At 40.4% G+C, this 23,076-nt stretch overlaps 1 protein-coding gene across 1 annotated transcript; it reads right to left on the bottom strand.

The window, feature by feature from the left end:
• Positions 1-16,645: 16,645 nt before the first annotated feature.
• LOC145158295 (zinc-finger homeodomain protein 11-like) lies at positions 16,646-17,533 on the bottom strand. The gene has a single exon (XM_079077213.1). It carries the CDS (start codon positions 17,531-17,533, stop codon positions 16,646-16,648), a length of 888 nt encoding a protein of 295 aa, XP_078933339.1.
• Between the last annotated feature and the right edge of the window lie 5,543 nt (positions 17,534-23,076).

Genomic DNA, 23,076 nt, shown 5'->3' with positions numbered 1-23,076 from the left:
ACGTGCGGTCCTGAGAAGCTTGGCTATGAAATCCATAGTGATATCTTCCCATTTCCACATAGGAATGTCCAGCGGCTGCATCTTTCCGTGGGGGCGCTGATGTTCGTCCTTGACCTTCCTGCAGGTCAAACACCGATCTACGTACCAAACAACATCCCGCTTCATGTAGGGCCACCAATAATCAGGGCGAAGATCCTGATGCATCTTCGTTCCCCCGAGATGGATGGAGAACCTCGACTTGTGGGCCTCATCCATCAGAACCTGTCGTACTCCACCCCAGTACGGAACCCAGACCCTCCCATGAAGGGTCAACAACCCTCGGCTGTCATAATCAAACGAGGCCACCCGGCCTACGATCCGCTCGCACTTCTGGCGCTCTTTCTTCAGGCCCTCTACCTGCGCCTCCCTGATCTGCTCCAACAATGGAGTAATCACTGTCATCCTCAAACAGATGTCTCGAATCAGAGCTGCTACCGCCTTGTGGCTCAGGGCGTCGGACACCACATTGGCCTTGCTCGGGTGGTAAAAGATCTCACAGTCGTATTCCTTCACTACATCTAACCACCGACGCTGCCTCATGTTCAGATTCGGCTGATCCATGAGGTACCTCAAACTCTTGTGGTCCGTGTAAATGGTCCATCGGACCCCATAGAGGTAATGCCGCCAAATCTTGAGGGCGAAAACCACAACCCCCGGCTCTAAATCATGCGTCGGATAGTTAGCCTCATGAGGCTTTAGCTGCCTCGACGCGTAGGCTATCACATAACCCCTCTGCATCAAAACTGCACCCATACCCGTAATCGACGCGTCATAATATACTACGAAGTCATCAACTCCCTCGGGCAACGTCAAAATCGGTGCCTCGCATAACCGCTGTCTGAGAGTCTCGAAATTTGCCTGTTGCTCAGGCCCCCAGCGGAATGTCACCGACTTCCTGGTCAGTCGGGTTAAAGCAACGACGATCTTGGAGAAATCTTGGATGAATCTCCGGTAATAACCCGCTAGACCAAGAAAACTCCGAATCTCAGTTGGAGACCTCGGAACCTCCCACTGCATCACGGCCTCTATCTTGGCCGGATCGACCAGAATACCCTTCTGGTTGACGAGTTGCCCAAGTAACTGCACCTCGCGCAACCAGAACTCACATTTGGAGAACTTTGCAAAAAGTCTCTCCCTCCTTAGTGTCTCCAGCATCTCCCTCAGGCGCTCCTCATGCTGCTCCTGAGTCTTGGAATAGACCAAGATATCATCAATGAAAACAATCATAGACCGATCCAGCATCGGTCTGCACACCCGGTTCATGAGGTCCATGAACACGGCTGGAGCATTAGTGAGCCAAAACGGCATCACCACAAACTTATAGTGCCCATAGCGAGTCCTAAAAGATGTCTTCTGGACATCCTCGTCCCTGACTCGCATCTGGTGATAACCCGATCGCAGATCAATCTTGGAGAACCAATATGCACCCTATAGCTGGTCAAACAAATCATCAATCCTCAGGAGGGGGTAACGGTTCTTCACCGTTACCTTATTCAGCTCCTGGTAGTCTATGCACATCTGATGCGAACCATCCTTCTTTCTGATAAATCCCTTGTCTAGCAGCTCTTGCAGCTGCATAGACAACTCCTGCATCTCGGGAGGAGCGAACCGATATGGTGCATTGGCTATCAGAGTCGCACCAGAGACTAAGTCGATCCTGAACTCAACCTGCCTCTCCGGAGGTATCCCAGGCAAATCCTCTAGGAATACATCTGAGTACTCTAGCACGACCGGTACATCATCCACTGTCGCCTTACCCTTATCCCGGGTATCCATCACATAAGCGACATAACCTGCGCAACCCTGCTGAAGGTAACGCCTCGCCCTCGCTGCTGAACATAAAATTGGTCCGCGCTGTGGCCTCTCACCCTGAATCACAATCCCTCCCCCACTAGGATTCTGAACTCTCAGTAGCTACTGCTCGTAGTCAATCACTGCCCCATTGGGGCTCAACCAATCCATACCCACAATAACCTTATTCCCTCGCAGGGGAATAGGAATCAGATCTACTGAAAACTGCTCATCAAATAACTGTAGTGTACAACCTCTGTGAACCCTCGCAACCCTAACGGTCCTGTCATCTTCTATCTCCACATCCAGTGGGCAATCTTGCTCCCCCGAAGCTCCTACGAATCGCTTGCTGAGCGCGAGCGACACAAAAGATCGGGTTGTACCCGAATCAAACAGTACCAAGGCTGATATACCGCTCACTAAGAACGATCCTATAACAAAAACATAAACATAAACATAAGCAATAATCAAGATAAATAAAAGAGATAAGGAGAAGATACATACCCGAAACGAAATCAGGAGCTGCACGTGCCTCCTCTGTTGTCAACTGGAAGGCTCTGCTCTTCACCACTGGCGCCTCTGTCCGGCCCTGACGGCCGTCTGTAATCCTCATTGTAGCAGGGGCGGGTGCCGCCACCTTCCCTACTGCTGCCAAACTCGGACACTAGGACCTCTTGTGGCCCCTCTGATTGCACTGAAAGCAAATCATATCAGATAATGTGGTGGTAGTAGTGGTAGAAGCAATAGTACAATCCCTACTCACATGTCTAGTTCGGCCGCACTTAATGCAGCCCGAACTACCAGCCCTGCACGTCCCCTCGTGCGACCTACCGCATTTACCGCAGCGGCCTCGGCCCTGCTGGCCCCTCCCTCGGGAATCTACCTTGGGCTTTTTGCCCAAGCCCTCCCTGCCAGATACCGACTCTGGCCTCCTTTTCCTCTCCATATCTAAATCAATCTCTCTCACGATCCCTAGCAATCATATCCTCCAGCGTCTTGCAGCTGGAGCGGATCACAAACTGGCGGATATCACTCCGCAACATCTCATGATATCGGGCCTTCTTCATCTCCTCGTTCGCCACATACTGCGGAACGAGAAGGGCCCTCTTCCTAAACTTGGCGGTGATCTCCGCCACAGTCTCTATTGTCTGCTCCAAATCCTGGAACTCCCTCGCTAACTGTTGCACCTCAATCACAGGTGCAAAATCGGCCCTGAACCTGGTCGAAAAATCACTCCAGGTCATCGCATCCAAAACTGCATCGTCTCCAATGGCTCTCCCAACCTCCTCCCACCAGTCACGTGCCCTGTCCTTCAGAAGACAAGACGCAAGTCTAACCTTGTCCCCCTCAGGACATTTGCTGGTGCGGAATGCGTTGGCGACATCCGCCAACTATCTGCTGCTAGCAATGTGGTCCCGAGCCCCATGGTAGTCGGGAGCTCCACAAGCCCTGAACTCCCTGAAATTCAGTGTGTGCAACCCCATCATGGCCTCCACCTCAGTGCGGAAAGCGCTCAACTTCTCATCCAGAAGCTCCAAAATGCCCTCCTTGACCGAACCAAATATCACAGGAGTCTGGTCTAGAATGGTACGTGTGATCTCAGACGAGATGAACTCCCTCATCTGCTCATCAAGCTGCCCGACTCTAGTGCCCGAGCCTGATCCCTCACCGGTGCCTGAAGTGCCAACTAGCCTAGTGCGTAGCATCACCATACTGAAAATACACCATAACAAACATCAGCATACTCGTCGTATCTCGAGGGATCTAACACACTACAAGTTTCCTGGATTCATCTCAGCCTTCCTTGATTCGAGTACGGATCCTCTGCTTTCAGTAGTATGGGCCCATACTACCTTCCACATCTATCCGTAGTTTCCTCAAGAACTTTCTTGACTCCACCAAGTCCCTTTTACTACTACTGCTGATCTCTTGCTAAACTCATCCTAGGCTTGCCCTAGGGTAATCACCAACCCACTCTCTACCATCAGCTGCATAAGAAGTCCCTGCTATCTCCCCCCTAACTAGCTCACAAATACCATTACATATCACTAAGACTAGATAATTCTTCGAATGAGAGGTCCTACCCTACAACGGTTAGACTCAAACGAGAGCTGCGCAATAGAGGTAGACCTAACCTTCGGAAATTATTTAGTCCTCGCAATATGTAACTTAACATATTCATTTACTAGTTAGTAAAAGATAACTGGAACTCCTAAAAGCACAAAGCAAGCAACATTCGAGCATCGAGTAAACATAATCAAGCATATCTCTCTCAAGCCATCCCTGACTACCCTGTACTAGCATGCGGTTCATAAAGCTAAGATACATATAAAAGGCACATAAGGCATCCTTCCTAGATCCTTAGTGCTAATCGAGCATGCAGTTCTCATAAAGCTGATACACATATAACAGACACATAAGGCATCCTTCCTAGATCCCTAGCCCTAAACTAGCATGCAGTTCTCATTAAGCTAATACACATATTATAACATAAACTTGTATGGGTAATTTGGGAGTACTTACTTGAACTCGGCTGATTGCATGCACCACACCCTTTTCTCTTTTCAAAATTCTTTTTGTAAAAATGATTTTCCTTTGAAAATTTTCATACCAAGTCCTTAGTTTGAGTTCATACACACCCGAGAGTGTGTCCGAATCACTCAAACCAAGGCTCTGATACCAACTTGAAACATCCCAAAAATACAGACCAAAAATTTCGTTTTTAATTATTAATAAAACCATAGTTATCCAAAGCACATGTCATAATATCTCAAACATCATATCAAAGTATATCAAAATATCAGAGTATAAACATCCCAGGCTGAACAAATGGTGTGTGCACTGCAATCATCCCGAGCCCTTCCCTTTGCTACCGGAAGTACCTGAAACCAAAACTGAAAACCGTAAGCACGAAGCTTAGTGAGTCTCCCCAAACTACCACATACCATACACATATAACATGCAACTAGGAGATACAGGCCCTGCCCACACTCATGGAGATACGGTCCCCGCCCACACTCTGCTAACTGGGAGATACGGGCCCCGCCCACACTCCGCTGACTCTGAGATACGGGCCCCACCCACACTCAACTACTATGAGATACGGGCCCCGTCCACACTCGGCTACTATGAGATACGGTCCCCACCCACACTCAGCTACTACGAGATACGGGCCCCGCCCACACTTGGCTACTAAACATACATACAAGTATCACACAAACAACAAGTATAACTAAATCTATTAATTAGGCATATATCCATAATCAAACTAAGCTATGAGATACGGGATCCGCCCATACTCGGCTAACTGGGAGATACGGGCCTCGCCCACACTCAGATACTAACATATCATACTACGGGCCGGCCTTGGTGCCGTAAACTCGTTCCTACTGAAGGAAACTCACCTCGCAAGGCTGAATGCTGAAAACTCGAGAGAGGAATCTATGAAGGCTGCTCCAACGACTCCCCGACTATCAATTTCACAATAACACTTAATCAAAATCTGATAATCCTTTTTAGGGTAAAATAACCATTTTACCCCTGGTCAAAGTCAACATCCTGGTCAAGGTCAACTCCCAGTCAACCCAACTCGTCGAGTTATCTCCCAACTCGATGAGTTCCTGTACTACTCAGACTCGTGGTCAACCGAGTCAACTCATCGAGTCCCTTCACAGACTCGTTGAGATCTACCTGGCATACAATCGGGACAACCCGGCTTCAACTCGTCGAGTCCCTTACTGGACTCGTCGAGTTCTCCTGTCTGTTTGGGGTATCTTAATGGATTAATCCCCTACACTTCAGATCCAAGTTTCATACTTCACATAAACCCTGAAAATGTCCTTTTAAGGGTAAAGTTTCTGACTTTACCTCTTAATACCACTTCTTAAAGGGTTTAGTTCAAAACCTAATTCCTTGGGACCTAGAACTTGGTCCTTAAGCCCTCCATACACCAAACTAAAGCTTACAACCTCAGATCTAAACCCCTAACACTACTTAGGCACGTAAAGTTCCCACCTTTCCCCCACATGCATGGCCTTTTGGGCTAAAAAGGCTAATATGATACTCTGTGGCTTGGATGGGGGCTGTAATGGCATAAAGTTTGCACCTTTATTTCATAACAGCCCCTCTAGGTCCTAGATCTGGAAGATTATCCACTTAGGTCGTCCATTCACCAAAGGTTATCATTCTTGGGCGAAAACCTTCATAAAAGGGGAAGGAAGAGATCTAATGAACTCGAGGTCAAGATAGAAATTTGATTACCAGAAAATGTAGCCAAAGAAGTGTAGTTTCTGGATCTACTCTCTTCCTCTTGAGCCTTCTAACTCCTTCTTCTTTCTCAAGCTTCAAGAACACAAAAGATTGCTTACAAATGGATCGCACACTCATAAGATGCTCTAAGGTTTTGTGGATTAGGGTTTGGGACAAGGGGGGCTGTAAATGAGGCTAAGGGGTGGGGGTTAAGAAGCTTAAATAGGGTGCAAAACCCCGAAATTAGGGTTTGATTCTGGTCGATCTACTCGTTGAGTCGTGGGCTCTGGACTCGTCAAGTAGATAGCTTAAACCCCGCGCATCACCTGGTCTCTACTCGATGAGTCACCCTTCAAAATAAATGAAATAAATAGTTAAATGCATACCAGGAACCAGGTGTTACAGTTACGCTGGGCGTACCATCAATTACGCGGGGCGTAACTCAACTCATTCCAAAACCGATTTTCTGGTTTAACCACTTAATCCCTTTGCACCCAAACTTCAGAGAACCTTAAAATAAAGCTCTTAATGCATAAAGTCGGCATCTTTATGCATTTTAATGACTTATTGGGACCAAAAAACCATCTTAATCCATTAAGACCCATTCTAATCTAACTAGAACATGCATGGACCATTCTTAAACATCAAGCAAGCATTTTTATGAACTAATTACACCAGAAGAGGCAAGATCTATCACTCCAAGCTCCTGGAGTGGCTCAAACTCACAATGAGAACTTAGTACACCATAAATTCCCTTAATCTTGCCCTAAACTCAAACTAACATAAAAAGAAGTCAAGATAAGAACTTTTTACCTACTGATGCTTCCCAAGAGTGTGAAGATTCTGGATCTATAACCCTAAGGCTACACCAAGATTGATCACCAAGATCCACTTCTTTTAATTAACACTAAGAACCCTTCCAAATCACCTCCAAGCTCAAGAATGCACCACCAAGGGGACTAGGGTTCGAAATGATGCTCTAAGATAAGTGGAGGCTGAGAAATGAGAGAACTTTGACCTTATAAGGGTGTTTAAATGGTTCCCAAACCCTAAAAATTAGGGTTTGGCACTCTGCTCATTACACTGGGTGTACCCCAGCTTACGCTGGGCGTACCCAGCCAGGCATGCGTAATCCCTCCTTGCATGCATGGGACCGATTTGCCAACTATTTCCATTAGGGGCCAATTCTGCTAATAACTTCAAATTGTCATAACTTCCTCATCGTAGACCCGTTTCCAACGAAATTTATATCCACGGAAAGGTGGAGAGAAGCCCTACGCTTCTAACAACACACCATATCCTTAAATATTCCGAACCAAAACCCAAAATTTTTTAAAAAAAGACTGAGAAACCAAATTACGACTATACCCTTGGACTCTGAAAACACCATCGAACCATTGGATCACTAAAACCATAACACCCACATCCGAAAAGGGCCGAATCCTTTCTTTCCCATGGTCCTAAGCCTCATGACAACTGAAGATTGGGTCGCAGTCCCGAAGAATGAAGAAATCCATAACCGAGTGTTACAACTCTCCCCTACTTAAATTAGATTTCGTCCTCGAAATCCCTCCTTACTAACACCCATATCACACTAACAACCCGAGGAATGCAACCAAAAATCCTGAGCATAGAACGACCTTCCCAATACAACAGAACCAACCCAAACAGAAACTTCCAATCCGAAGAAGAACAAAATCTTAACCCCTGGAGAAACTGCTTCTACCTTTCCGAAATCTGAAATCTACTGTGGTCTGACTCCCCGATAGACCGCCCTTGCTGAAACATTAACATACCCATTCCTTAGCGAATAACAGACCAAACATAACACTTCCAACCCTGATCATCTTGATGCTACCAACAGAACAAAGTCACTGACCATAACCAGTTGCATAACACATATACTTGATAGAAGGCTTAGATAATCCTTTGAGTAGAAGATTCATCCCTGCAACGGTTAGACTCAAACGAGAGCTGCGCAACAGGGTCAAATCACTTACTCTGAGATTATTTAATCCAAACTACAAGTAACTTAGCATTTCCTGAACAACAAGCTACTCCATACACACGAATCCCAAATCACTAACATTGCCCGAAACATCACGCTGCCTCCTAGCTGCTTCCAAAAGCAGCCGAGACCTCCCTGGTCCCAACATGTATGTCAACCACCTGAAAAACCGGATTCCTGCCCGGATGCCGAGCCAAAAGACACTCATACAGTCTCCCCACGCGACTTCCAAAAGAAAGCCTCAACTGGCAACAATTACCTGAACCAGCTCGTCACCAAACCCAATGCTAAACTGAACGCTACAAGACCAATTGTAGTCTTACATCATACCAAGTCTCCAATGACCTTCCATTACCTGATTCCAATCATGATGTGGCTCTCCCACAACCTTGCGAACTGGCCCATCCTGGCCTAAATCATCTGAAAACTCCTTGAGCAAATCATAGATTTGCCACACTTTCACTGCTGCACAGGGACCGATGAATGCTACAGGCTACCCTGCAGTCTTACAACACTCCCACACTAAGTTCCCACTAGTGGATGCTACGGGCCACCCTGCAGACTTACAACAATTCTACACTATTTGCTAACTAGTGAATGCTACATGCCACCCTCCAGTCTTATAACACTTCTACACTATCTGCTAACTAGTGAATGTTACATGCCACTCCACAGACTTACAACACTTCTACACTATTTGCTAACTAGTGAATTCTACATGCCACCCCGCAGTCTTACAACACTTTTACCTTGCCACAACTGTCGCCCATGGTCTTACCGCTAATCTATCAATCTGAACATATCCAGAGTCGAGCATGCACTCAACCAAACTCCCAAGATGAACTCGAGTTATGACTGGAACCCCAACCTCCTCCCCCCCCAAGCCTCCTATCTGACACCAAGAAGGCACGAACAAAATGTTGGGAAGTTTCCCGAACTCCCAACACGCACAATCCTCAATTCAGACGACCACTCGGGTTACCTTCCTCCCCGACGAGGATTCGAAACTTATCCTTATTTCACGCCTGCTACTGATCATGACTATCTAAACGGTCCTCCCTGACTTTGATTTGACTAACCTCTTACAGAACACAAAATTTTAAGGATTCCCAATCCCTTTGACCCTCCAATAATCGAACTGCTGACAACCTGCTCTTACCAATGCTATTGATCCATTACTAGCCAAAACCAAAAGACCGAACAACCCTTGAAGACCAAGACGAACACTCTGAATCCTAGTAAAACTGATAACCCTAGAAGCTATAGCTCAGATCAAAACCTCAGCAATAAACCACTTCCCTTGGCACCCCCAAGAGTTAACCAAGCACCATTGCTAAAACCACCGAATCCTGACGATACTGGAGCACCAACCCGTTGAATCCTAACCATAAACCTTCCACACAATGCCCCTGAATCGATATCGACCAAAAACTAGAATACAACCGAACACTTTGGAATCCACTACACAAGATACAACCCCTGACTAACCCACTAACGATTCGTGGCATGCAAATGGCACATAACAATTCTTGAAAAGATAACCCAAACATAAACAGAGAATCAAACCAAAGATACACTTACCCAAATCGATGCAAGATTCCAAAAAACATAAATACTGATAAAAACCAAAAAGAAGACATAAGATAACATACCCATGATGACGCCTGCTGGAGTCCTGATCTCCCCTGTCTGACACTGCAATGCCCGACTCCTCTGTGCTGGGCTCCTGCCCTATCCTCTCGTCCATCAGTGATCCTCAAAGTAGTTGGAGCAGGCGCGCTCACTTCTCTTCCCCTCAACATCGGACAGTCGACCTGCTTGTGGCCCACCTGATCGCAGTGAAAACATAACGGGCTTGCCCCCTGAGGACAATCCCTACTGACATGACCAATCCTGCCACACTTGTAGCAGCCCATGCCCCTGGAATGACAAACTCCATCGTGCAGTTTCCCGCATGTGTTGCACTGACTCCGGCTCTGCTGGCCCCTCAAACACTGATCAGAAGACTTAGGTCTCTTCCCAGGACCCTCCACCATATGCACCTGATCTGGTCCCCTCTTCCAAAGGTGCTCCAAATAGATCTCCTGCTCTCGGGCTCTAGAAATCATATCATTCAGGGTCTCGCACCCTGAAATACTCACAAACTCCATGATATCATCCCGCAACATATCATGATACCTCACCTTCTTCATTTCCTCATCTGTTGCATACCACGGAACCAATAAAGTCCTCTCCCGGAACTTGGCAGTGATCTCTGCCACAGTCTCAATAGTCTGGAGGAGATCCAGAAACTCTCGCGCCAACTGCTGCACCTCAATCGCCGGTGCAAATTCAGCTCAGAACCTAGTCGAGAAGTCATCCCATGACATAGCATCAACAACATCATCACCCATCTCACTACCAACCTCTTCCCACCAATCCCATGCCCTGTCCTTTAATAGTCAGGAGACATATCTGACCTTCGCCATCTCGGGGCGGTAACTCGTCCTGAACGCGTTAGCCATATCTGCTAACCACCTCCTACTGGCAGTGGGGTCCCTCTCCCCATGGAACGTAGGAGCTCTGCATGCACGAAACTCATGGAAAGAAGGAGTGTGAGCTCCGATGATAGCTATAACCTTAGCGTGGAACGCACCCAAGTGCTCATCCAAGATCTCTGAAATACCGCGAGAAATCTCCGATGAGATGAACTCCCGCATCTGCTTGCTAATCGGCTTAGCACCTGCACCTGAGCCGGAACCCGAACCAGAACCAGAACCACCTCCCTGAGTGCTCATCACCAAGCTGAAATACAACATGCCAAAGATCAAAACATACCAAAAAATATGCCTCCCTTATGCTTCTTAAATTCTCCAAGACTCTCCCTGATTTAAGTATGGATCCTGTGCTTTCAGTAGTACGGGCCCAATACTACCTTCCACACCTATCCATACCTTCCTCAAGGATCATTCCGGGTCCTCTACGTCCCCTTCTCAAACCAAATGCACCAAAAAACTCACTAAACCGCACCACAAAACCCACTGAAGCATATCCTAGGCTCTCCTAGGTTCCCGACCTCACCCAACCCTCAGCTGCTAAGAGACTCCCACCAATGTCAACTAGCTTCCTCATGAATATAGTCACATATAACAGAGATCAGATAATCCTTCGAGTAAAGGACTCAATCCTAGAACGGTTGGACTCAAACAAGAGCTGCGCAATAGGGTTAATTCCATCACTCAAAGATTATTTAACCTGTGCCACATGTGACTTAGCATATTCACTTAACAGTCAGCTCGCATCACCAAGAGTCCCATAAAGCACAAAGCAAGCAGCATTCAGACAACGGAAAATCTAACCAACATACACTAATCAAGCCATTCTACCCACTTATCTGGTATCCATACTAACATGTAATTTTAAAGCTCATACAGTCAGGCTTATAAAGGAATCTCTCCTATCATATAATAATGAGCAGATCCTTAGCCCTAATCTAACATGCAATTCTCATAATTATATATCATAATAAACATGTATTGGTATTCTAGGAACCACTTACTTGAGCTCGGCCGGTTGCACGCATCACACCCCTTTCTTTGATTAGAAATTCCTTTTTAATCAAATGTTTATTTTATAAAAAATTTCACCAAACCCACAGTTTGAGTTTAGGCACACCCGAGAGTATGCTCGAATCCCTTAAACCAAGGCTCTGATACCAACTTGTAACATCCCGAAAATCATGGGTAAAATTTTCATTTTTATATATAAATTCAAACATTTAAAGTATTCCAAAATAAAGCAATTATCAGAGTAAATCCCAAAATCATGAGTTGCGAAAAAAACACGGGTGTAGGAGCTGCGATCAAGTCGGGCCCTTCCCTTTCGAACCAGAAATACCTGAAACCATAAACCACAATTTGTAAGCACAAATCTTAGTGAGTTCCCTAAATAGCACACATCATACATATCAACGAGCCATACACATCATACATATCCAATAATCAATAAAAAGTGTTATGTGTCAACCATAGTCTTGCCATTATGCCACGAGCCGTATCATAGTCTTCCTTGCCAGGCCAGGGGCCAAAACCCTGGGTCTTACAAACAAGTGCCAGGAGCCACTTGTTGGTTTTCCATGCAAGCATCACAAAGACAACTAGCATACAATCTACAACTACATAACCAATTAACCGCCAGAGTTCAGACTCTGGTCTTGCATATAGATTGCTAGGAGCCGCCTCCTGGTCTTTCATACAAAGTGCCAAGGGTCACCCCCGAGTCTTCTTATAATACATAAACCAAATGGGCCGGCATTGGTGCCTTCAACCCATAGAACAGTGAGGAGACTCACCTCGAATGTTGAAGCTCACAGAAAGAAATCCTTAGCTGTTGTCCGGACGACTCCTTGAGCTATCAGAACAAAAATCACACCCAATTAGCAATTGGGTTCTAATCTATGGTCCATAATCCATACTTGGTGTAAAATTATCATTTTACCCATGGTCCAACTTGAACCAAAATCGAGGCCCAAATCCAATAACCAAAAAGGCCCAAACCCAAAAGATCTACAAAGACCCACTAATGGCCTAATTTTCTAAATTGGTCCCAACCCTCATATGAACCTTATACTAAAGCCCAACAATTCCCTTAGTCCCAGAAAGTTGATCCTAGATGGCCCAAAGCAACAAGGTGGTCCAAATATGCGAAGCCCAAAAACACAACAAGCCCAAGCCCAGCTGAACGTCGTACGTTGGGCGTACATTCAGCTACAATGGGTGTACTCGGTGAATCTAGATCGCGACTAAATCAAGGTACGCTGGGCATACCATCAGTTACACGGGGCGTAACTCAACGCGTTCCAAAACTGATTTTCTGGCTTAAGCACTTAAGCCCTTTGCACCCAAACTTCAGAGAACCTCAAAATAAAGATCTTAATGCATAAAGTCGACACCTTTATGCATTTTCATGACTTATTGGGACCCAACAACCATCTTAATCCATTAAGACCCATTCTAATCCAACTAGAACATGCATGGACCATTCTTAAACATCAAGAAAGCATTTTTATGAACTAATAACATCAGAAGAGGCAAGATCTATCACTCCAAGCTCCTAGAGTGGCTCAAACTCACAAGGAGAACTTAATACACCATAAAAGCCCTTAATCTTGCCCTAAACTCAAACTAGCATGAAAAGAAGTCAAGAGAAGAACTTTTTACCTCCTGAAGCTTCCCAAGAGTGTGAAGATTCAGGATCTATAACCCCAAGGCTACACCAAGCTTGATCACCAAGATCCACTTCCTTGAATTAACACCAAGAACCCTTCAAAATCAACTCCAAGCTTAAGAATGAAACACCAAGGGGATTAGGGTTCGAAATGAGGCTCTAAGATCAGTGGAGGCTGAGAAATGAGAGAACCTTGACCTTATAAGGATGTTTAAATGGTGCCCAAACCCTAAAAATTAGGGTTTGGAACTCTGCTCATTACATTAGGTGTAACACAGCTTACGCTGGGCGTACCCATCCAGGCACACGTAATCCCTCCTCGCATGCATGGGACCAATTTGCCAACTATTTCCATTAGGGGCCAATTCTGCCAATAACTTCAAATTGCTATAACTTCCTCATCGTAGATCCGTTTCCAACGAACTTTATATCCACGGAAAGGTGGCGAGAAGCCCTACACTTCTAACAACACACCATAACCTTAAAACTTCCCGAACCAAAACCCAAAATTCAAAAAAAGACCGAGTTACCAAATTACGACTATACCCTTAGGCTCCGAAAACACCATCGAACCCTTGGATCACTAAAACCATAACGCCCACATCTGAAAAGGGCCAAATCCTTTCTTTCCCAAGGTCCTAAGCCTCATGACAACTGAATATTGGGCCGCAGTCCTGAAGAATGAAGAAATCCAAAACTGAGTGTTACATAATATCTTTCAGTACCAACTTAGAATAACAATCATGAATTTTATCAAGTCATATTCAAGTTAAATGACAACATTGAGAACTAGAACTAGAACCATTCCAACAAATTTTTTACAAATTTGTTTCATTTTCTGCATTATTCTCAAAGTCGATTGTTATTTTCATTTTATGACCTTTTCAAACCAAACCCTTTTTTTTGCGATCAAAGTACCTTGCGCAAAGAGGTATAGATTGATTGTCCCATGTGTCTGTGGTTCGACCCTGCCTGCCTTGTAATACTTTTTAGGGTATTAAAGCAATGTATTTGGAGTCTATTGTACCCCTATTCTTTGTTGGTTTTGACATGCCTAACAATCGTTATAAAAGGTAGGTTTGTTTCTGAGACAAGTAATATTTACTCATGGGTAGTTGTATATTGTATTGTCTAAAATTAAAAGCAAAGATAGATTAATAATATTAATTTTAAACAATAACGGTAAACTTAGCAATATTACATCTAATATTGTATTTAAAGAAGTCTTTCGAAATTTGTGATTCAACAAAATTATTTAAAACATGTAAATAATTTTTTTATTAGTGTACATTAAATTAATTACTTATTCATCATTTCGTTTGTATTTATATCAAAATTTTATTTTAAATAATGTGTAATGTTTACACATTGATATTTAACATTTGTTTTAATCAAAATGTGTAGTACATGGGTCTCGCACCTAGTTAAATATATGCAAAGTGCACATCAATGTCTATATAATCCCGGGGACATGATATCGGGGATGTGAAGAGAACACTCAACGCTTTGCTCTGATGTCTTCACTTTGCTAGAGGAGGTCACCATCACTGATTCTTTGGATAAATGGAGGTGTGATTTAGAGTTGTAGGGTGATTTCACAGTCAAATTAGTGCGACAACAAATTGATAGTGTGGTTCTCCCAACTGTTAACATACCTACTAGGTTGAACATGTTTGTTCCTATAAATGTCAACATTTTTGTTTGATGGTTAGTTCTTGATCATCTTCCTACTCGAGTGAACTCTGTTAAAAGAGGGATTGACGTTGACTCAACTTTGTGTCCTATTTGTTCTAACCATTTAGAAGATGTCGATCATTTATTCTTCGGTTGTGATTTGGTTCACAGGATATGACAAAGAATACTGGTTTGCATTAACATGGATATTCCTTATTTTTTTCAAACGTCACATATATGTTTCAATGGATTGATTTGCATACGATGGTCTAGCTCGAAAGGAAAAATCTTAGAATCGGTTTTTTTGACACTTCTTTGGGTTTTCTGGTCTTACAAAAACGCTATGGTTTTGCGACAACAACAATATAGAAAAGTTTTCATGTTTGATAATATTATAGATTTTTCTTTTAAATGGTTTTACCATAGAAATATTAAGGACAACCATAATTGGATTGTGTGGGTCAAAAACTGGGTCATGTAATTTTATACTATGTTGTTCTTTTTTGCTAGCATCTAACTAGTTTTTTATTTAAAAATTTTCCGTTCAGAAAAATGTTTATATTTTTAGATAATTTATATCTTTCAAAAATACGATTTTTAAAAATTAATGTTTGATGTTAGTATCTTGTACATTTATAATTAAGTAGAAGATTTGATTTGTAGTGCCCTTGTTAATATTTGATCTTAATTTTAACGATCTTAAAATCTTACATATAAAAAAATGATTCCAATTATATCGATTTTAACGATCTTAAAATCTTACATGTAAAAAAAATATTCCAATTATATATACTATAATCAATTTTAAAACAAGATCTGTAATGAGACTTTACGATTTCACCTAGAGTGGTAAGATTTTAAGTTGGGGCGGACCTATGGGGTTACCGATATGCCTCAAATTTTCCGTCACAGCGTAAATATTTTGAAAAATTTCCGGCGTCATGTAAAATTTCCGACATACTACCCCTAAAATCTTGTTTGTTACCACTGTGATTTTGTCTTGGGTTAGCCACTTGATTTACCCATCATCGCATGCCACCTATATCATGTTTATTCTATAGTCATGTTTTTAGTCTTTAAACCTTAAAAAAATTATTATTGTTGTTCAAAAATCTAATGCGAAAAAAATTGTTCGTCTGGGTTGAAATCGTGCCTCAAAAATATGTTCATTCAACTCAAAATCAAGCATTGAAGATCACGGAAAGGCTCATAAAGAATCCCAACTTAATCAATTCGCCTTGAATTACAAAAAAACATCGAGAAACATATGTTAATATGATATTCCGATCCAGATCCAATCTTAAAACAATTATATATAAGCGAACAATCTTCACAAACTTTATTTGATTCATTCTTATAATTATATTTCTTATTTAGCTATAAATTTATAGCAAAGATTCTTATCAATTAAAATCAAAAAATATATTTTCTTAAATAAAAACGGGTTCATTACATACAATTTTTGGTTATTTGTTTATTTTGGTCATCAAGAAAATGCGGTTCTTTTTTAGGATTTTTTATATTAACTTTAACTAAATGCAACATCATTCATAGTTACCATATTAAAACATAAGAAGCCTCAAAGCCTCTTCTCTATCTCACTTTCATTCTCAATTATCTTATCTGTATTATTAGACTTATTTATAATTTACCACCTATAATCAACATGACTATGTTTGATTAAGAGGAGGAAGACGATCCATTAGCGCCGATTGCATTGCCAATGTGGTCACGGTGGTTCTGGTCGTTGTTTCTTCTGTTTCCTTGGTTGCCATTAATGGTTTTGTGGTTGTGCATCCAAACCTTAAAAACGCTTTTAGTAATCCCAATGTGCTTGCAAAATCCGACGATCATCTCTTCTTCTGTCTTCAGCATCTTCCATCCGATTCTTTCCGCAAATTCATGCATCTTTTCCTTCTGATATTCTGAAAATTTTGTCCTGAATCGTTTTTTTCCCTTTGGGTTTGACCCGCTAGCCACAGCATGGGTGAGTATCGACGGGCGGTTGATGTTGGCTGGTTCCGGTGGTGGTAAGCCTGGATTAAGGGTTAGGAACATATGTGGTGGTGCAGGGTAGTAGGACGATGAAATTGGTGGCGGAGATTGGGAATCCGGAGTGCTGCTGCTCTTTGTTATGGCGGCGAGACGGGAAGATGGTGGTGTTGGCGGGTGGTGATGGTGTTGTTGTTGGTGTTGGTGTTGGTGGTTGCATTGGCACTCGATGACTTGAGGCATGGGTTGGTGCAAATGATCGGCTTCGATGCGGTGGAAGCTGCGGTGGCAGCCGCATGCAGCGCACTCTAGGGATGTGGTGTTGGGTGACAGCATAAACTCTCCACATCCGTCCAGAACCTGGCCACCATTGCTGGCGGCATAATTCTTGAGGCATTTTCCGTAACAGATGGTGAGTGGTGGCGGGAGCTGGTGGCGATTGAGTACACCATTGTTTAAGGGTGGTGTCGGCTGGTTTCCCGTTCTATTAGATTGGACCCAAGTAGGTCTCTCGCTTTCAGAACCACGGGCTCTGACGGTTGCGGTGGTCGGCGGTGGTTGTGGTGGTAGGTCCATTGTGGTTTGGGTTCTTGTGGTTTGGGTTGGGGTTGGAGTAGGTTTTATTTATGGGAAGGTAAATCCTTACTTTAGAGGAGTAAATGAGGTTTAAACACAAAGAAACAAAATAGATGATTGAATTTTAGTTTGTATTCATTAAATTCGGTTTGTTAAAATTTATTGAGATATAATATTTGAATATAAGTATGAATACAGTGTAATAAATAAATTATAGATTATAAAATGTTAATTGTTAAATTTGTTCAAGGTGTTAAATGAAGAGCATTAATGATAAAAAAGAAAATCATTATTCTAACCATATGTAATAAATGAATTTTGAGTTAAAGGCTGATGTTTGGTAAAATAGTCTATATTGCGAAAACAAATTGTGCCATTTATTGATGTAAACTCAATGATATTATACAAAGATTGTCTAAGATAGTGTAAGATATTGGAACGAGCAAAACCGAACTGAAAATATAATCAAATTGGAATCGGAATCGGAACCGGAACCGATTGGAACCGATTAGTGGTATTCGGTATGGTTCCCTAATTCATCATTTTCGGTTTTTGGTTCTTTCGGTTCCGGTCGGGTTCGGGCCAGTTTCGGTACCGAACACCTTCTTAGATAACATATTTTTCTCTTAGAACTCGGTTCACTCCTTAATCGATTTTCAGTTTCTTCGGTTTCAAACCAGTTTGCATTCCTAGATATATAGGATTTTTCCTATTTTTTTTTATGGAATTTACATCATAAGATCATACCATAAGTAACTTAAAATATAAAATATATATTTTTATCAATCAGTTAAGTATTCAGTTAATCATAAATATCATAAATTAAAAAAAACAAAAAACATCTAAAATTCATCATTTAACAATAAACAATTTAAAATGGTTTTCTATGGTTCAATTCAATTCACTTAGGTGTTATTTGTTTTTACTAAAGAACCACTTCTGACTATTTGTTGCTGCGCCACGCAGCACTTGGCCATTTGCAGCTGTTTGTTTTTCAGAAGACGTCTGACTTAAAAACTGTTGTGCGTGTGTTGAGTGGCGCAACACTGAACCCTCGGCGTCAAACATCTTCACACCTTAATTTAAATTATTGTAGTAGTATGTAGAGGTTAAAAAAAACTAATTTTTTATTACATGATGCAGTCGTTTGGTTCCCCTCTTCTGCTACAGAGGGTAGTAGAGGTGGTCCGCAGACTTAAGCATTTTCGTTTTGAAAAAACAAACAACATCTTAGTCTAGACAAAATAGGAAAATTGAGTAGTCTAAGTATTTGAAGAGAATTACCAAAAAGTTTTGGTTTCGGCAAAAATAACCACCTAGCCTGGAATGGGCATTTCGGACAGAGAAAAAATACTTTTTTTCTGACAAAAAAATATATTCTAGACTGACATTTCAGAATTCCAGACCAACATTCCGGATTTCATACTGAAATTTCGTAGTTCGAAAAAAAAGTATAGATTTTTAAGATCAAGTCTGAAATCCAATGAAAAATACCAGAATTTTGAGAAAAATTGTTTTTTACTTAAATCTAACAAAAAAATAAACAAATATAATAAATGTGAAGTATTTACGATATTAGGGCATAGAATCGAAACATAATAAATGTGAAGTATATACGATTATGACATAAAATCGGAAATCTGATTGAAAAACAGTGATATTAAACACTTCGAAATGGACATTTATGACATAAGTATAGATATTCCTTTGAAAAAAATTGGAAAATTCCAAAAAATAATTCTGAAATTTGAAGATCATATCAACAATTGGGCATTCGGGAGTTAGTGGTCATTTTTCAAAAACTGGAAAAAAAATAGTTATTTAAGAAAAAATTAAAAAAAAAAACTCATTTATAATGGTTAGTTTACTTAATTTCCCAACAAAATATTTTAAATATTTAAAAAATAAATAATAACATGCTTCGATATTATAAGTGATCTTACGATCTCACTTCCGATCTAACCTAAAATGATCCAAATACGATCAAGATATATTTATCTAGGTGAGATCGTAGGATCGTATGATCCTACAATCAGGATTATGATTTATAACAACCTTGATAATAACAACAATATTATTAGGAAAATTAAATATCCTTCTATAGTTTATTACTACTTATCTTCCTACTCATATAAAATAATGTCATTTGCGATCCATTAATTCTCTTTTGTTTAATCCCCTCTATTGTTTTTGACATTTTTGTTGATCTAGTGACTAGTAAAAGCATCCACATTAGTGAGTTCAATAAGATAGTTGAATGAGGTAACAAGTCAAATTGTCATATAATAGATGAAACTCTACCATTATGAGAAGCCACCTTGACATTCAATCGATTTGGAGTTCAATGAACATTGAACTTTTCAATGGGAAAAATGAAAGTTTTATATTTCTTAAATAAATACTATTTTTTAATGTTCTATTGAACTTTGTAAAGTTTAATGTGTTATAGAAGAAATTTCATGGAGTTGTATGAAATGTAGAGAAATGATGTGGCAGTCCATGGAACTCTGTGAAATTTAATGTAATGTGGATGTCCTAAGATAGATAGGAAGAAAAAGTATAAGGATATTTGATTTTCATATTATTAACAATATAATACATATTATAAATTAATATTTATTGTAATAAATGTCATTGAATAAAGATTTAAATAAGAGATATTGATTTTAACGACAAGAAAAACGTTTCTCACATAATAACCATCTTTTCAAATATATCACGATATGATAAGATCTTCGAAAAAGATATTTTAGAAAATATACTATCCTTTTCGAATGTTCTACAAATTAATTCTACTCTTTTGGAAGTATTGATTTTCGAAGATGTGTTTATTTCGAAGCGGTTTTGTAACATCCGTTTTCCTAAATTGATCGGACGAAGACTTAAAGATTTCAAAGATAAGGTTTTGGGAAAACCCTTATGCCACGGCATGGTGAAAGATTCACCACGACATGGCCACGTCATTTAAATGAGGATGGTTCCTGGATGGGTACCACAACGTGGCAAGAGGGTAACCACGATGTAGTGGTTGTTGCAGCCCATGCCCAAGAATTTAGGGTTTGTTCCATATTTAAACGCTCTAACTCATGGTTTAAGTCATTCTCTTCAGTCTCCATTCTCTAAACTCGAAACCATAGCCTCTGATGTGCAATTTATATACTACCTAGATTTAAATTTATAAACATAACTACTTATCTACTAATGCACCTATAGGCAGTGTACCTAGTCTGTTTTTAGTATAGTAAAGTAAGTTGGGTATCGAACACAAGGAACGAATTTAGGTAATAAAATAATTACTAAAAAATTAATCTAAAAACAATAATTAAATTGGGGGGTTTTTATCTGATTTAGCAAGTTCAAATAAAATTAAAACTAAGTAAACACTCAACTAAAAACGATTGTAATCAAGATTAAGAGGACACTTCAGTTTAGCTTCGAATCCCCCTTTTTCCTATGGTTAATTTCTAAACATGGATTTATTCAGTTGGTTACCAATATTAATGTAATTAGAAGTCTTGATCTGATCTTCTAATATTTCACCAATTCATGAACTACTATGTAATGATCATACACAAGCAAACACAGAGTTGATTATTAAAGATAATTGAGCTATGTAAGATATGTCTAAGATAATTATCTATAATCAAGATAAATTACCAAACACAATTATGATTAAATTATGTTCTTTAACACAACTAAAGTTGTTACCTTTATTATTTATTCTAAGATGTGATTAATCCGAGCTCTAGCAATTTAATGATCATAAACTACTAGGTAAGCAAGTTCATGCAATTCAATTGGTCCTTAAATTACACTTAACTTGAATCAAAGCAACACAGATGTAAACTTTAAAGTGCTAGGTAATGATTATCAAACACAAGTATTAACCAACTTCATTAAATCGATATAAAAGCAAGAAACTAACTCACAGTATTAAGGTTCATCAACACTAAATGAAATCCTAATGATTAGTTACTCATGGAATAAAATAAGCACACAAAAACATAAGAAATTAGACATGGTTAAATCAATGCAAACCAAATGTGATGTGTAACCTTCAAAATCTTTATCTTCAATCCACTTCTCTTCCAAAGGGTTGTTTTTCGTTCTTCTATGGCTTCTAACTTCGACTAATACTTCCAGAATATCAGATCCAACCTCCTCTAGTCGAATGTCTCAAGGAGTATTTATAGTTTCCATAAAATGTATCTCACGTCGTGAGAATTAATCTGTCACATCATGAGATCAGTACAATTTATGTCTGACAAGGAAATTACATTCCACGTAATAATCTTCTAGAAGAATCCTCCTCACAACGTAAGATTATAATGCTCACGTCGTGAGCTCCATTATTGTGCATATCGAGATTTTTTTCTCACCACGCCACGGTATTCTGAAGCCACACCGTGGGATTTGTATTTTCATGGTTTTTCTTCCATTTAAGCTTTGTTAAGCTCCCATCTTCAGCTCTAGTCCTTCCAGGTTCCAATATTTCTCGTTTTTGGTCCTTTTCCTTCAAGAATGTCTTTTTTGGCAGCAAAATGTAATTTAACTCAATAAGTACCAAATATCTTTGTATTTAACCATATATAGCTTAAAATGTATTAAAATAATGCCTAAAAATATGTATAATATAGCAATATCAAAATACCCTACACTTGCCTTTTGCTTGCCCTCAAGAAAAACTTATCTTGTAATACATCACATAGAACCATGCACACCAATATCACACAAGACAATTTGTATTGAACCCACTAAGTATGTCTTACTGCAATGCATGTATTTGTGTCTAAATCTTAATTACCTCCCAGCTCTATATACTTATGATCCTCATAAATGTTTCCCATTTATTTTGAACAACATTCAATTTATGCATCTGTCCTCCATCCCCATAAAAATTTCTTAACCTCAATGTATTTTTGGTTAAGTTCTCGATCATACATATGGTAAAATAACCTAGAAAGAAAAATTACAATAATAATAACTTGGCAATTTTTCCTTATTCTTGAACTTTCTTCAACTTTGAGTCTTCAATAATTTGGAACGTTGTTTTGAACTTTTCTTCATAATATTTCTTGATCTTCATAGCTTGGTAGACACTTATTCACTTAAACTTTTTCAACTTTTTTTTCTTTGTTTATTTTATTATTTTTTTCACTTTTTTCACTCAACCTAAAAATCCTAAAAAGAAAAACATATGCTTAAGCAAAGGAACTTAACTTCAACCCTTATTGGTTAAAGGTATTAGTCTAAAGTGAAATGACTACATAAGCTCTCCTGGATACATTTCTGGTACACGATGCTAAACATATTATGTCACTCAAACTAAGCAGGTTTGCGTTTTTGTCCCACTATTTCACTAAGACTAGGAAACCACAAATACACTATAAAATATTTGCTCAACTAAATCTTAAGGTTCTCATCGAATCGTGCCACATAATACTAGAAAACTAGCCCGTATGCAATAATATTAAAATTTTAAAAATGACTAGATTTAGTAGCCTATTATTGCAAGCCTATAAATTTTTTAAATTTTCTAGAAT

The sequence above is a fragment of the Lactuca virosa genome, chromosome 2 (assembly GCF_052849685.1).
Source record: "Lactuca virosa cultivar CGN04683 chromosome 2, Lactuca_virosa_CGN04683_v6, whole genome shotgun sequence".
Taxonomy (NCBI): Eukaryota; Viridiplantae; Streptophyta; class Magnoliopsida; order Asterales; family Asteraceae; genus Lactuca; species Lactuca virosa.
This window is presented reverse-complemented; position numbering and strand designations above follow the sequence as displayed.

What these genes read in the sequence shown, in the direction of transcription:
- LOC145158295 (XM_079077213.1), bottom strand. Translation starts at nt 17,533, where the DNA reads ATGGACCTACCACCACAACCACCGCCGACCACCGCAACCGTCAGAGCC.